Here is a 17,231-nt window from a genome sequence, read left to right as displayed (position 1 = left end):
TTGTCTGTACGCAGGGTCCGAAATTAACACCCGCCAAGCGCCAAATGCGGGTAGATTTTCCGTTTGGCGAGTATATCTCAAAAGGCTATCCGCCACAGTGGCGGGTGAATGTTCATACCAAAATAATAAAATTGTCAGCGCGCACGCGCTCTTCTGCCTCCGAGCAGAGAGAGAGAGAGAGAGAGCGCGCGAGTGAGTGAGCCCCGGGCGCGCGCGCGCACTCACTATTCAGAGCGGACAAGCGTCAAGCTTTCCTGTACTTTTTGACAGAGCTTCTATGCAGCTCAAGTCGGCGGCGGTGTGTACGTACAGTTAACGCTCTATCTGTTGACGGCGCTGAGGAAAAAGGATATGTGAAGCTCCCGCCACTGGAAGAAGCGGTCGCCCCAAAAAAGCCGTGCAGAGCGTCTTCAGCACTCGCGGATCGTGCATACTCCGCCGCTGGCCAGGCTGCTTCTGCTTTAAGTTACATATTGGCCGTTCTTTTCTCGATAAAATTAGTTTTCTCATAGCGTTTGCAACGCAATACTCGTTCCCTTATCTCTCAGGGAACCGAGGTTACGTAAGTAACTTAACCGAGGACGTTCTGCCTTCCCTTCCACATGAGTCAGGAAACAAAACTGACAAAAAAAAAAAAAAAATTAATGTATTTCACCCCAATGATAGTAATATTTCATATAATTTGATCAATATATATAGTTTTTTTTTTTTTTTTTTTAACTCCAGCAAGATTTTTTTTTTATTATACATTTCAAATTTTGCTCTGGACAATTTTTTACGTTTGTATTCAACATAATTTGCCTACCTTATAATCTCAATTAAAAGTACTTGAATGAATGTATATGTGACAAAAAAAAAAGGCTGTTTATTATTTTGGCCGGTAAAAAATATGCTTGGCTGGTGGATTTTTTCATCTACCAGTCCCCGTGGCAGGTGAGCCAAAAAGTTAATTTCGGACCCTGTCTGTACGGTAATGCTGATAAAATGCTACGATAGAGCGTACTATCAAAACATACAAAGCATACTCTACTATCTGTGTTCAAAGTCTCATTCAAATCCAAAGTGTTTGCACAATGTACAGTTGTGTGTATGTTCAGTTTGATTTTGCTCTAAGTGGTACAGCGGTGATGTGATAGTTCGGTCATGCTTCAATTCCTGTACAAACCCCAAGCATGATGATTAAGCTCCAAACGCAAACTTAACAACTGATTCAATTTGCACCAATGTCAATTTGATCCTTCAAATTTTGGACGCTCTGTGTGGAAATAATCAAAATATTGGTCATGTTATTTTAAAACCCACTGAGAATCACATGGCTCCAGTCTGCAGGCTGAGATAGGCACCGTTTCCTGTGTAGTAAAGAGATCTGTTTTCTTTTATGTCACTAAAGTACCACAACAAAGTTAAGTGGCGCCCTCAGCAATGGTAGATTGAATTGTTGTTGATTTGTTCAGGAAGTTTAGTTCGTGAACTGGAATTTGGGAGGTCTAGACTTTAGAGTGTAATGAAAATTTTGTGAAAGTTTATAAAGAGAATTACTCAGATCATCATGAAACATTATTCACAACATTTTTTTTACTTCCATGTGATGTATTTCTGAGTGAAACGGGATATACAATGAGCCTACTCATTTCAGAGGCTGAGCACTTTATTATTCTACATAATGAGTAAAGATTATGAAGACAAACATTGTTTGTTTTGTTTTGAATACCATGCATTGAATCATTCACAGTAAATTTTATTAAGCATTCAATTATGTATTAAGAAAGTAGGCTAATTGGGATTTACTTGGATTTCATGTTGACTTTCAAACCAAGTTTTTGGAGCTTGTACTCTAAGCATGTTGAGCTGTTGGATCTGCTGTAATTCTGATGATACACACTTACTCATATCCTTAGATGACCTACATTCATGTCTTCTGGTTTAAGTAATTTCACAGGCTAGTGAACAGACAGAAACTCCCTTGCTGGGAGTCACTCTGTCTGGACTCAAGTAGGCAAGCAAGAAACTTATGCGTGGGCATCTAGAGAGGTAACAGCAAAAGATCCAGATCTTTTAAGGACACACTGATAGGGAGTTTCTGGGACAATATTGGGAACTCAACTTCTTGTTGTGTCAGATACTCATACCAGCAGTGTCATCTGTGAAAATTTAAATGGGTTAGAATCAGGATTTCATAGGGTGCCTGACTTTGTGTGATGCATGGCATATCATTTATTTGCAGTAGATGATCCTATTTAAAACCTAATGGAATGAATCAGTTTTAAAATGGCAGTGACTCGCCCATCAGGTACAATAGGGAATGCCATGATATTTCAGCCTAGACCATCACTGATAGATAGATTTCACCTCATCTCCCATGGATGTGGGAAAGACAGTGAAGATGGACTCATCAGAGAACACGTTTCACATAGTCCATAGCACAAGATTTGCACTGCTGGCACCAATGTAACCAACATTTGGCATTGGCACAAGTGACAAAGGTTTGAGTAAAGCAGCCCGACCATGAATATTGACCCCGTGGAGCTCCTGACAAACAGTTTTGGTGGAAACAGGAAAGTCGAGGTGCGCATTTAATTCTGCAGTGATTTGGGCAGCTGTGGTTTTATGTTTTTTGGATACAATCCGGGTTACATCTTTTTCAGACAGCTTCCTCTTGCGTCGACAGTCACTCCTGTTGGATGTGGTTCGTCCTACGTGGTGGTATATGCCGACATTACTCTGGATGCCATAGCTCTCAATACACCACAGGGACTTGCTGTCCTGGTCACAGATGACAAATTGCACACCAACAATTTGTCCTCTTTTGAACTCTGATGTCTCCTATTATGTTGTGTGGATTGCAATATTTTATGTACAGCTGTGCTGTTGCTCTGCTAATTCAGCCTTCACTGTCTGCTCTTACTGATGGAGTGTAAAATCAGTGAAGATTGGCCACCAGGCCACATATATACTTTGATGTGAAACCTCTAACACTATATTTGCCAGTGTCTCAGTTTCCCTGCATATTTCTTCTCTCTTCTCCCACATTCTTTTCTCTTTTCCCATCGCATATCAGATTGGAAAGGCATTTATTTTGAATAAATATGAAGAAAATATGTGAAAACTGCCTAACGGTTATTTAATAATAAAGTGTTTATCGGGTAGGTTTAGGGGTAGATGGCTTTATTGTCCCAATAAGCTGGCATTTATTTAATAAAAATAGCCTGATCATTTACACTCAACGTGTTATTATTGCATTGCATACTGTGCAGTATCTAACAATTTACTAAATACTGCTATTTTTAGCAGTGTAAATAGAATCAATCGTTATATTCACTTAGTGTAATAGCATACCACTAAGAAAATACTGCTATTTTCACTTAGTGCAAATAGCCGCTGCCAAATTATTTTGTATTTTAAAAAATGTACAAATTTATTAATTAAAACTATTTGCTGTTAATCACTGTTGATAATATGGATAAAATAATTTAATGTATTGTGGTGGTAATAATAATAATAGAATTTTCCAGGTTATCGCTATATAATTTATCAGTCATATTTATCAGTGATATAATTATGCTCATTGTTTGAAGGTGTTTGAAGATTGTAATCAACAGATAGTATGTCTTAAAGGAGAAGTTCACTTTTAAAATGAAAATTCTGTCATCATATAATCACCCTCATGTTGTTTCAAACCTGTATGAATTTCTTTCTTCTGCTGAAAAGAAAGGAAGATATTTAGAAGAATATCAGTAACCAGGCAGTTTTTGGGTCCCATTGACTTCCATAGTATATTTTTTTCCTACTATGGAAGTCAATGGGACCCAAAAACTGCCTGGTTACTGACATTCTTCTAAATATCTTCCTTTCTGTTCAGCAGAAAAAAAAAGAAATTCATACAGGTTTGAAACAACATGAGGGTGATTATATGATGACACAATTTTCATTTTAAAAGTGAACTTCTCCTTTACATTTGCAGTTTGCCTTTTTTTTTTTTTTTTTTTTACAGTTTTAGAAATGCTGATAAGGAGTTGATAAGAAAGCTGTAAATAACTCCAATACAAAAAGCTCAATACTAGTTGCAATTTTGAAATCTTGAAAACGGAAAATGTTATTTACTGAAAACATTCTGGAAAGGCAAACGGGGAAAATAGTCTGTTTCCTTGTCACCATTTTGTGTATAAATGTGTGTAAATAAATAAATGCCTGTGTGTTTTTTGCAGCTGAAGTGGAGCACAGGATGCAGAGTTAACACCACCCTGTGTCTCGCAGAAGAAGCCCGGCTGCCAGACCCTCAGCAGTAGACACATGGCGGCAATAGGGGTGAGTGTATTGCATCACTTCCTTTCTGCTGCACAATGTTTAATCTGATCTTAACAATCTTAATTGGTGCACCCTCATTTCCTTTGTTGTTTCAATCTCATATCTTATTTTTTCATAAAAAGGAGATGTTTGGCAGAATGTCCAAGCTTCTGGTTTTCTGCAACAGAAAGATAAATTGTGATTCATACTGAAAGGCTTCAAAAAGGTCCCATAAAAGTATATTCAAAGATAATATTCTTTGTGTGAAGCCTGAAATTCAGCAGACGGAAAATGTAAGGCGTTACTAATTAATAAAATAAATCCTGTGCTGGAGCCCACAAACCTCATTTGTGTAAGTTGTGACGTAGGCTAACAGTTTGACTATAAGAAGTATTTTATTTACTAAAAACTTTTGTGTGATCTGTTCAAAACAGCAATGCCCCATGATCCTTGTATAATGCTCAGTTTTGGATTTAACTTTTTTTTTTTTTTTTCTCAGAATAATGTATTTAGACTCATGGGTAAATGAATGGCTTTGAAGCTCCAACTTTTATTGAAGCCCACTAATGTGAGAGTGTAATATTCACTGCAGCCCGTGGCAGTTCTCTGTCCTCATTTGACACTGCACTGATTATGTTATTGCAGTATGGCTACTGGCTGAATTCATGAATTCATCCTTTATGAGGAAGTGCCATAACATAAAACACCTGTGCTTATGCCTCACTGAACACATTTGGCCTTATTGCAGTGCTAGTAGTGCTTCTCTTTCATCTCTACACACTTTTCTACACTGCAATCACTTAAGTTCCAACCAGATCCAATGTACAGAACGCATTCAGAGTTTTTGTAATTTTACAAGCTATCAGTGAAAATTATTTCAAAGACATTAAAATGTAGGGGAGACCGGGGACGGTTGCAACACTTTTTGCATTTCTCTCAGTTACTCAGAGACTATTTGAGCTAGACCAACCAAATTTGTAAACTTGCATCTGTCTGCTAATTACCCATACCATTTAAAGATGATTATATATGACATATCGTTCACAGTATTTATTTGAATGGAAGAAGCCAAATGTTGCAACTGACCCCAACCCAGGGGACAGTTGCAACACAACCCAGGGACGGTTGCAACATGTTAAAAATACCTTAAATTTCATTTAACAATTAACTTAAAGGGATAGTTCACTTTGAAATTAAATTTTGGTATGTTTTAGCTTACCTCAAGGGCATTCAAGATGTAGGTGTCTTTGTTTCCGCAGTAGTTTCAATTTTGATATTTTTAAGTCAAACCGTTCTTGTCTGTCAGTCGTATAATGCAGGTCGATGGTCACCACCTCAAAGAGCATGCACAGAGAAGTCCAAATTAAACAATTCCCCATCGTAAGTACACATTGATGGCCTAAGACACGAAACGAGTGGTTTGTGTGAGAAAACGAACAGTATTTATATCGTTTTTACCTCTACACAACCACGTCCAAGTGATCTGAGGTCGTGCGCTGTTCCTGGTGTGTGAAGTGTGCGCGCGTTCTGGCTTAGTCTGCGCAAGCGCCGGAAAGTGTACAAGAGGTAAAAACGATATAAATACTGTTTGTTTTCGCACACAAACTGCTCGTTTCGTGTCTTAGGCCATCAATGTGTAATTACGGTGGGGAATTGTTTAATTTGGACTTCTCTGTGCATGCTCTTTATACATATATATGATGAACTAGGCCTATGCACAACAAGACAGGAAATTAAAAGCGGTATGTTGACTCTTTGGGGTTGATGTTTGTGCAATATCTATGTACTTCCTCTTAATATTAATACCGGCATATATATATTTTTTTAAATCTGTGTTCCAACACAGATTGTTCTTCAAAGCTGAATTACAAATATTGAAGCAACATAGATCTAATTATTTTCTTGTCAGTGGGCAGCTGGTGTGTTGAATAATCTTTTTAATGTGTATTGAATATGAGCAGCATGTGTCCTGACACTGTTTGTGCTGCAGTGGATAACACTGGTCAATAGAGTCGTCTGGCTGCTTCACATGGGACGTCCCAAAACAAACAACATGATTTGTCTTTAAAGTGGCGGGCGACTAGGAATTAGCCAAACGAAAAACAGTTTTCTCTGAAAACATGAAAATGACACTTGTTTTGATGTAAAATATGGAGGCAACCTAATGTTTAATGAGTTGGGATATACACACATAAAAATAAAGGTTCTCTATTGGCATTGATGGTTACATGAAGAACCTTTTACATCCATGGGACCTTTCCATTCCACAAAAGGTGGGATCTTTAGATTTTTAAAATGTTCTTCACAATAAGAAAGTATGGTTCTTTTAAGATTTGTTTTCTGAAAGGTTCTTCTATGGCAAATCTGCAAAGCTAAAACCCACTTTGGAGCCTTCATTTTTTTAAGAGTGTAGGGTTGACCCTTGTGACCTATAAGATATCCCTCCTGACCCAATCGTTAGACCTTATTTATTAGTAATTAATACAGATCATTTGATGAAAAACTTAAATTGTTAAATTACGTTGACCCTACAGCTTGAGGTTTGTATTGGTATTTTGTTTTGTGACATGTTTTTAACCTTTCTTTGTCGTCCATTTCTCTTTCATCCAGAACCCCGAGATGTTAACCAGGAAGATTAAACTGTGGGACATCAATGCCCACATCACCTGTCGTCTGTGTGAGGGGTACCTGATCGACGCCACCACGGTCACTGAGTGCTTACACACCTGTGAGTGTTATTTACACACCAATATCTACTCTTTATTTTAATTAAAGGGATACTTCACCGATTAGCATTAAGCTTTCAGTATCAGTAGAAACCCGGTAGTATTTTCGAATGGCCTTGCTTCCCTCCCTCATGTCCCTTTGAGATGAGAGATTTCTGTATTGTGTGTCTGGAAAAAAAAACTCCAATGACGCAAAAATCATCATTTTGCATCATCGGAGGCTTTTTTGGCCAGAGGCGAGAGACTACAGCCAATAGGAGGAACTCGTTCCGCATGTTTTCAACCCGCCCATAGGGGGATCTCACGATAAAACGGCGTCTTTTCAGTTTCGAGTCCACTAGTAGCCTAGTTGTATCATTTCTTCTGATACTGCCCTCTGTAACCGGTAGGCATGGCTTGGGAGTGGCCTTGTAGGGCAGCGAAGCAAGTGCATTCTGGGAGTTGTTGTCTTTCATCCACATGAGCCAAAAATACATTTTCTGGCTTTTCTCAGTCTAGAACTAACTTCTAAAATAATTTCACATTTCTACTACATAAATGACACAATTTAAATACACATTCATCTTTCCAGTGGTGAAATATCCCTTTAAGAGCAAATTTTTTAACAGATATTAAAGTGCTCATTTACTCATTTTATTTTTTATTTATTATATTATATGTGAATTTTGAGGAATATCATAAAGGAAAAAAAAAAAAAAAAAAAAAAAAACATAAAAGGAAGCATAAAAGAAGTCCAAATGACTGTACTATATTGTGCTGTATTCCAAGTCTTCTTAAGCCATATGATCATTTTGTGAGAGGAAAATTTACGTTTAATGAAAGCTCTCCTTGGCATTTTTAAGTGAGAATTACTGATGTCTAATTTGTATACAAATCATTATTTGAGTCAGATCTTTTCTGATGAATGATCTGGTTCACAAAACCGGTCCAAACTAATTGTTCTGGCTCAGTGATGCAGTGACTAACAGCTAACTGGACAGGAAGACTTCATCCAAAATCGCATACTACCCTACTATATATTAGGTGAAAAACAGAATGTTTAAAAAATTATTATGTCCAAATTCACATTACTCATAAAAGAGTAGGCAAAAAGTACATGGATGAGCTACTACTTCTAGCAAGATTCTGAAGTGTGAAAATGATGGACACTTTACTCTCCCATGAGGCCACAGGAGAGGATTTGTGAATGGCAGTGAAGCAACATAATTATGACAGCATAGCAAAAGTAGTACGTCCAGATTACATTCATACTACACACATTTATACTATATAGAACATACTTTTTTAGCGGTCGTGAAGTAATTATTTATTCAAAAATAGAAGAGTATGCAATTTCGGATGCAGACCAAGATTGTCAGTAAACAAATCATGTGGCCCGCATTAAAAAAGACCTGACTCAAAATCTCTTTTTGTGAAACTCATATGATTTGAACTGCAAGCTCACTAGCTGGTTACAGCCAAGTTTTGTAGCATTTAAACAGCAGTGATTGAATTGAACACTAGAGGGAGTCATTGTGCCACAGATTGCTTGTTTCTGAGCATGTGATGGGAGATTTGATCAAGAGCCTTTACAATTATGCATTTGGTAGTTTGAGTCATAAAACTAGAGATGCTATTCGTTTCATTTTTATATTTTGCCTCTAGGTTTGTGCCGAGTCATTTTACTTCATGTTATTTAATTCACGTCAGTGTGACATTCCTGTGTCTGTGGAAATCAATATAATGATGTATAATGTTCAAAATGAATCGACTAACTGTGTTTATGTTATATATATTTAGTCTGCAGGAGCTGTTTGGTGAAGTACCTAGAAGAGAACAACACTTGTCCCACATGTCGGATTGTCATTCACCAGAGCCATCCACTGCAGTACATCGGGTAAGAGTTTACCGCAGCAGACAAACACGTCTCAGTCAATATAAACCCCAGAGCAGGCCAGTAGGGGTCCATCAAGGCACATCGGTGAATAGCGTTGTCTTTGACTGCTGGGTGTTGTGTGCATGCGTGTGTTATCTGCGTGTCATACAGCCACATGGGTATTTGAAGGCGGCGTGTCTCCCTCCAGCTCTCTGTCGGAGGCTGAATTATTGATGTCCAGGGTGGAGTGTTCCTCTTCAGCGCACACATCCCAGAGAAAACATCTGGCGATGTGACCTGAAAGCTTTACGCTCTTCTGGAACAGACAGCTACACCATCGGTAGTAGGTTTACTACAAATCCAGACTGTGAATCAGGGTAGAGCTGGCACATGGAAAGTCAAGATTACAACTGCAGGGTGTTTGTTTATCACGGCAGTGCAGAATTCTGGACCGTTTTGGGTCATTTTTTTTCTGGTTCAAAAGGAAGTGACCTCTTGAGAGCACTCTGCATAAAAGGGAGATCATTTTATTTTTAAGTCTCTTATGCTTACCAAGGCTAACATACAGTAACAACAATAATATTGTTAAATATTATTAAAATTTAAAGTAATTGTTTTCTATTTTAATATATTTACATTTTTTATTTATTTCTGTAATGCAAAGCTGAATTTTCAGTATCATTACTCCAGTCTTCAGTGTCACATGATCCTTCAGAAATCATTCTAATCTGCTGCTCAAGAAACATTTCTTATCAATATTAAAAACAGGTGTGCTGCTTGATATTTTTGTGTGGATACTATGATACATTTTTTCAGGATTTTTTAATGAATAGAAAGCTCACAAGAACAGCATTTATTTGATATCTTTTAATACATTTACTGTCACTTTTAGTCAATTTAAAGCTGCAGTTTGTAACTTTTTTGTGTTCAAAATTTACAGAATTTATATAATAAGTGAGTACATCATGAATCCATTTTCCAAACCGTGTTTTTGTCTTATCCTGAATCAATACGGTACACCTATAATAAGTGTTTATACTGGGACTTTTTTAGACTGGTTTGGGTCGTCATAGACATAAACAGAGAGAAGTAGCTCCGGCAACAATGTTCTTCTGCAAGATACTTGTAGTTCTACAGCTTCGGACTACAGCTTTAATGCATCCTTGCTGATAATTAAGTTCTTTTAAACATAGATGGTGGTTTTACTTTTGCTCATGGTTCGTTGAAAGCTGCTTGTTGAGGAGAGTTATTTATTTAAGTGATCAGATTTTTGACTGGCTGGACTAGGATAGACTTTTGACCATCCTAGCATCATAGCACACCTTTTTTCCACATAGTTTTTCTCCACAAAATGTAAAAATTGTATTTATATTATGTTACATATCAATTTTGTTGAAGTTTTTAAGTTTTATGTGACTTTGTGCTCATTTCTGTTAGCTTTGAGGTCAGACTCATCTGTATGCATGTGTACTGACCAAACAAGCCTTTTGCAATCATATCTCCCACTCAGACTTCCTGTTTCAATATGGAAAGGCCTTGCTGCTGAGAGACACACACACACACACAGATGTGCTCGGTGTGTAGATGTGTGTAAACTGTTGGGGTGTGTCGTCCATCTGCCCCCTGAGCATCGGTGCCTCTGTGTCTGATGGATTCGCTGGTGCTCTGGGCCGGATGCCAGCTCTTTCTTAATTCGTCATTTAGCTGCATAGTTGCTTGCAGTCGTGCGCTGATGAGAAACAATTTCCAAACACATTAAATATTCACCATGATCCCATGGCTTCCTCGCTGCCTTCTGAATGTGGTGGAAAAGAGACGCCCCAGCCTTTCTGGTGGATGAAAGCCATGCGGGGAAAAGAAGGAAGAGACAATATAAGAGTTCGGGGTCAGCTACACCATTAAACCAGCCCTCCCCTCTCTCCGCATGATTAATCTGACCTTAGTTTAACACCCTGGTATTTATGAGCCACACTGTTTGATCGTGAATGAAAACTGGATTTGTGTGTATTAACAGTGGCAGCTCATTGATCCTCGTCTCTCTCGCACTTGCGCAAACATACACCCACACACACGCAAATCGGAGCTTTTGTTGATCAGCTAGCTAAATGCCAGTCACCCCCTCACCACCAGGCCTTCCGGCCCCCTCTGTGGAAGCTCGCTGGCGGCTAATTGGACCTCTAGCTTCCCCGCCAGGCTGCTGGGATTTGGGAACAGGTGGTGGCTCTGGCTGTGCACCAAGGACACAGGTGCTCTGCTGCCTCACTATCCTGAACTCTTTCTTTCTCTTTCTCTCTCATCAGCTAACAGCAAACTGAACCTTGACACAGAACTGGCCTGTATACTCAATGTAGCACGAGTGCAGATCTAAGATCAGTTTCCTACTTATCGAAGTCATTATGTGCCATTAAGAGGAACTGAACTTTCACAAGGCCTTTTTCACTGAACTGAAACCCCAAAATCTTTGCATAAAGAACTCCTCCAAAAAAATTTGCATAAAGAAAATGAGGCCAAATTACATAATTTTCCAGTATTGACATTACGGTCTCTTTAACAGTGGTGCAGAAGATGGTAAATATTATCATACTTTTTATTAATATTTTTGAGGTATATTATGGTCAGGTAGGGTACTGTCGACTCAACTATTTTTTATCTATAAGTATAAGCAGGGTTCGACATTAACTTTTTTGCTCACTAGCCAATGTGGCCAGTGGTTTTCCAAAGTTACTAGCCACACAGCATTTTTACTAGCCACATTTTTGTTGTTGTGAAGTTACCTGATAAAAGTTGACTAGGGCGTGCTAAAATTTACTTGAACTAGATTACAACCCTTTTAAATGTAAAACCACTGTACACACCCAAATCAAGACTACATAGATATATAACAATACAGGTCATTATCATTAGCTCTGATAAGGCTGTGTGTAAAGCTCCTTTTTTTAAATAAAACCATGTATTATGTATATATGTCGCCACATAGCTTCACCAGCAAACAACGTTACTCCAGCAGGGCAGCTAAGTTAGCTGTCTCTTTGTTTCTGTGTTGTTGGTCACTAACACACAAGCGCAAGGCAACACTGTGTGCATGTAATACTCATAGGAGTTGTAGTGTCGTAGTGTCACACACTTATTTCAGATGCCTTTTGAAAAGACTACAATTATTCAACCTGTCAAAGTGGCTAGTTTGAGTGACGCCACGAGCAAAATCCACCCGCATTTGGTGGGTTGGCGGGTGTTAATGTCAAGCCCTGAGTATAAGTATATACAATGTACTTAATTCATTGCTACCGTATATGGTCTACTTTCCTACACTACATGAGGACCAGTGGCCATTTTGAGCAAAAACCTCAAGCCCATCACACTCAACCCTGTCACATATATGTATATTTCTCATTGTTTCGGGGTTGTAAACTTGTTTTTCACTTCATTTATGAATAATTTTATATAAAAAAAATTATAATATAGCCATGGTTTCAGTAAATCTATACTTACCAAAATCATGACAACTCAGAATTTAATATAAATAGAATATTTGATGGAATGTGTCCACTGAAACATTGACAACTATCTATGTCAGAAATGGCAGCCACATCAGCAGCAGAAAGACAGTGTTGTGCATGCAGATTTGTTGACCCAGAGAGAAGGGCACAATATGAGAGAGAGACTAAGTTAAAAATATAAAATTTAAGGCAATTTTTCCCTTTTAAACTGTTTCAGTATTCAACCCTGTCACACTATTCTCAACCTTGTCATTAAAGTAATCAAAAATGACTGCATTTCTTGCTGATTACCACCTGACATCTTAAGGACTAACACAATCAAATTGGTGGGAAGGTGGGAAATATGATTTGTTGGAGGTTTGATATGTGCCTAATGATGTGGGGTATTTAGAAACTTAATTGTATGTATTTTGAAAAAAGAAAATTTCTGAATCCCAGGAATGACCCTACTGCTTTTACTGTATTTTTTCAGCTTTGGTGAGCATAAGAGACTTCTTTCAAAAACAATATAAAAAATCTTACAGACTTCTGAATGGTAGTGTAAATAAAATAAAAGATAATATTAGTATTAAAGTAATTACTTTAATGAGAATTTGGGTAAAATGGGCTTAATTGTTATGAAAATATAATGAACACACATTTCTTTATGTAATGACATTTCTCTCCAAATCACTTCAACATCTTCTCGACATGAGATGTATCCTTAAAGGAGTGCAATGGTTTAAGATGTCTTTTTAGATTTTTTTCTTTTCAGAGTGAATTTACAGTGTCCTAGAAAGTACAAGCAACATAAACCAGAGCTGTGAATCTCAGAGTGTGTTCTTGTTTTGGCTGTTGGTTTCTTGGAACCGGCACTCGTGGGTTTTGCACCATGGAAACATGTTCTCGGAGCCGGGCAGCCGCACAACAGGCGCCACAGAGATGAACATGTCAACACACGCTTAATAGGTTTACCTCCGAGCCCTGAGACCCACCGGTCACAGGAGAATATAGAGACACGAGGAAGAACTACACTATATGCTAATTAAAGATCATAGTTATGAGGAAACATGCCTGCCGAATGCAAATACTAATTGGAATGTTATTGGTGTTCTTTTTTTGTGCGTTTCTTACTTTTCCTTCAGCTGTGTTTCTTGCTGTAATAATGCATATTGTTTAAATAAATTATATTCATTACCATTTCTCCCTTTTCCTCAGCCATGACCGAACAATGCAAGATATTGTCTATAAGTTGGTGCCAGGACTGCAAGAAGGTTTGTGTTCTTTTTGTTTTAGAGGTATAGATATCAGAGTACAAATTGTATTTTCCCACCTTAAAGGGATAGTTCACCCAAAAATGAAAATCATCATTTACTCACCCTCAAGTTGTTCTAAACCTGTATTAGTTTCTTTGTTCTGTTGAACACAAAAGAAGATATTTTGAAGAATGTTGGTAACAAGTTTCTGGTCCCTATTGACTTCCATAGTATTTAGTTTTTATACTACGGAAGGCAATGGGCTCCATCAACTGTATAGTTACCAGCATTCTTCAAAATATCTTCTCTTGTGTTCAACTGAACAAAGAAACTCATGCAGGTTTACAACAACTTAAAGGTGAATACATGATGACAGAATTTTCATTTTGAGGTGAACTATCCCTTTAAGACACCTAGGCTTAAAATTCATTAAAACACATTAGACTGAGGAAAGAAAAATTGCGTAAGCTTTAGTAAAATGTAAAGCGATTTTAACCCCTAAAAGTTATTTTGCTTCTGTAGCAAAGGTCACACTTCTGTTTTTCTTAAAAATACGTGACACTATAGAAGTTAAGCGTGTTTCATGCTGTCTAGAACAGTTCCGTAAGATCCATGCAAACTGGTAGCAAAAATACCCTCTGATCACATCAAATTTTTCTTATGCAAAGCATATTTCATGAAGCAGCTTATGATGTATGCTGTTGTAAGATTAATAGTCAGACTTTAATTCATCCTATTTGCTTTCTTGTGTGCAGCGGAGATGAAGAAACAGAGAGAATTCTATCAGAAGTTAGGCATGGAAGTGCCTGGAGACATCAAAGGAGAACTGTGCAACCTGAAAACCCACCTGGACACTCAGCGCAATGGTACGTCCCATCTAGGATCACAGTGGAAGTGGGACAGTGTGCCTTTCACATGTTCATGTCATAAAAAAATCATAATTTGTATAAAGAAAATGAATCATACTGAAGGACCGTAACGAATCTTTGCAGCATGACATTATTTTCATGGTAGTTAAGCACATTTTTCCCCAGATTCTTCATTACTGTAATGCCCACAGATGTATTAATTTGGATTTTTTTTTTTAAATAATCCTCAGTGGTTATTCTTATTTCTGGAATGCAATCTTTTTTTCAGCATAAATTTATAGACAGTTAAACCTCCATGCTTGTCAATGTAAATGATACACTACCATTCAAACGTTTTTTTTTTTTAGATAAATATTTAGCAAGAACACATTAAATTGATCAAAATTGACAGTAAAGACATTTATAATGTTAAAAAAAATTCTATTTTATATAAAAGCTGTTCTTTTGAACTGAAAAAATGTATCATGATCTCCACAAATATATTAAGCAACACAATGCTGAAAATACAGCTTTGGCAGCACAGGAATAAATTACATTTTAAAATAGATTAAAATAAAAAAGTTATTTTAAACAATAAAATTACTGTTGTTACTGCATTCTTTTTGTCTGCTAAATGCAGCCTTGATAAGCATAAGATAATCGTAGAGTATATCAATATTCTATATAATTGATTTATTACTGTCAATATTTTTTTTTGTATTACAATATGGAAAATTGGTGGGAAAATGTGCTTTAATTGTCATGTAACAATACAAAAAAAAAAGTCATAAAAAAGGCTTCCTTTTTTTAACGCAAAACATAACTTCTTATTTGCCCAGTATTCTGCTTTTATTATATTGTTCTAAAGCAGCATTAAAGGAAGAGTGTTTGGAAGCTTCCTTAGCCTCAAAACAAGCACATTATTTGAGTTTATTTGGTAGGAAACAGGCCCTTACCATTTGTTTGATATAACACAATCATCTAAACCCAGGCAGCATCTTGTTCTTTTCATCTTTCAGGTCTGTGCGCAGTGATAAAGTCTGTGCAAATACTGGCCCTCAGGCATGTTGAGTCAGCAGCCGTAATGGCTGGATTCATGCATTGTAGTAAATAAGGCTTAGATGCAAGTGGTCTCTTGTTCCACATTGTCTCAGCTAGTTTAGCAGACCCGTTTTTCTGTACAGTACTTCATTTTAACTCCTCAAGCGCACCGCAAAACCATCAAACTGAACCGAGAGGAGAGTCACGTGGTAAACCGATGACGTAACTGACCGCATTACCACACAACCTGCCCACAAATAAGCATGACAGCCTTTATTTATGATTTTTATGAGCATCAAAAATACTTTTTCGGTGTCACAGATGTACCCTTTATAAGGATGATTAGCCTCCTCATGCCACAGTAGGGTACCTGACGGTCCTTCTCAAAACCCATAACAGTGGATATTAACCTGTGACTGTTGCTGAGCTTGAAAAAGAAGTCACCCTTCCGGAAAGCATGGTCAAATTGCCACCTTAGCTTGTCCGCCTCATCCCCGGACAGCTTTGCAGAGGCACCCTGTCTATTAACCACCCTAACGAAAACTTATTCCGCTGGAAGTCACAGTCTGCTTGCCTCAGATTAGCTCAGCCTCCGTGAACTTTTTCCCAGCCAGGGAACATTTTAAGTATCGGAAAGGATATTCTGAGTGTCCTGTGAAGAAGCCATCACTGTAACAGTCGAGGCTTAAGAACGACTGAACCCAGAGTGCATTTCGACCAGATGCTGGAGATCTCTTTCCCATTAATTCAGTTGAGATTTCTGGTGATGCAATGACAATGTCATAGTGATGTTTAACAGCCCCTCATACAAAATCATGAGGGTGTGTGGACAGTCGTTCGGTTGAAATGCAATAAAATAACTCAGCCATGCTCGACTAGACTGGTTATATGCATCTAATTCCCTCTTGCATTGGACAGTTTTGGTGACTTAAGCAAAAATGTTGCTTTGAGGATTTAAAAGAAGAATATTCAGTGTTAAATACAGCTTAAGCTATATTGACAGCACCTGTGGCCTGATGTCAACAATCACTGAAAATTTTGACTCTCGGTTTGTCAAAAATGAAAAATGGATACTTGGTGCAAATGTACAACACAAATAACAACAATTTGATACTGTAAGTAATGATCACACAAGTGTGAGCTTCATGTTTATGTAGTTAAGTCTTAGCAATCCTTTAAGTTCATTTTTAAAGACTTCAGGATGTTTTACGATTTATTTTTGTGATAATTGACGGATGCTGTTCATATACACTACTGTTCAAAAGGATTCAAAAGTATAAGTGTTTTAATAATTAAAGTGTAATTTATTCCTTGCTGAATTTTCAGTATCATTGCCTTCAGTGTCACACGATCCTTCAGAAATCATTTTAATATGCTGATCTGGTGCCTAAGAAACATTTCTTATTATATCAATGTTGAAAACAGTTGTGATGCTTAATATGTTGGTGGAAACATAATTTTTTTCAAGATTCATGAATAGAAAGATCAGCATTTGTTTTATGTCTTTATTGTCACTTTTGATCAATTTAATGCATCCATGCTGAAAAAAAGTTTCAATTTCTTAAAAACAAAAACGATCTTGCTGACCCCCAATCTCTTAAACAGTAGTATTGGTTACACTGGATCTCTCTCATCAATGTTAATGAAGGAGGGTATTTTTAGGCATGTATAAATCTGTAATGAGATGCAGCCCTAGTTTCTGACCTGATCAGTGGACAGCGGTTTGGCTGTCTGAGGTGTGTGTG

The 17,231-nt window shown here is 37.5% G+C and overlaps 1 protein-coding gene across 1 annotated transcript in view; it reads left to right on the top strand.

The window, feature by feature from the left end:
- The window catches only part of pcgf3 (polycomb group ring finger 3), a 37,736-nt gene that overhangs the window by 11,954 nt on the left and 8,551 nt on the right, over positions 1 to 17,231 (top strand). Inside the window, exons 2-6 of the mRNA XM_081382256.1 lie at positions 4,206 to 4,305; positions 6,895 to 7,012; positions 8,790 to 8,886; positions 13,560 to 13,615; positions 14,353 to 14,463. Coding sequence (XP_081238382.1) covers positions 4,291 to 4,305; positions 6,895 to 7,012; positions 8,790 to 8,886; positions 13,560 to 13,615; positions 14,353 to 14,463 — 397 coding nt within the window. The 5' untranslated portion in view covers positions 4,206 to 4,290. The remainder of the gene's footprint in view (positions 1 to 4,205; positions 4,306 to 6,894; positions 7,013 to 8,789; positions 8,887 to 13,559; positions 13,616 to 14,352; positions 14,464 to 17,231) is intronic.

Source organism: Scardinius erythrophthalmus (assembly GCF_964197995.2).
Source record: "Scardinius erythrophthalmus genome assembly, chromosome: 13".
In the NCBI taxonomy this organism is placed as follows: Eukaryota; Metazoa; Chordata; class Actinopteri; order Cypriniformes; family Leuciscidae; genus Scardinius; species Scardinius erythrophthalmus.
This window is presented reverse-complemented; position numbering and strand designations above follow the sequence as displayed.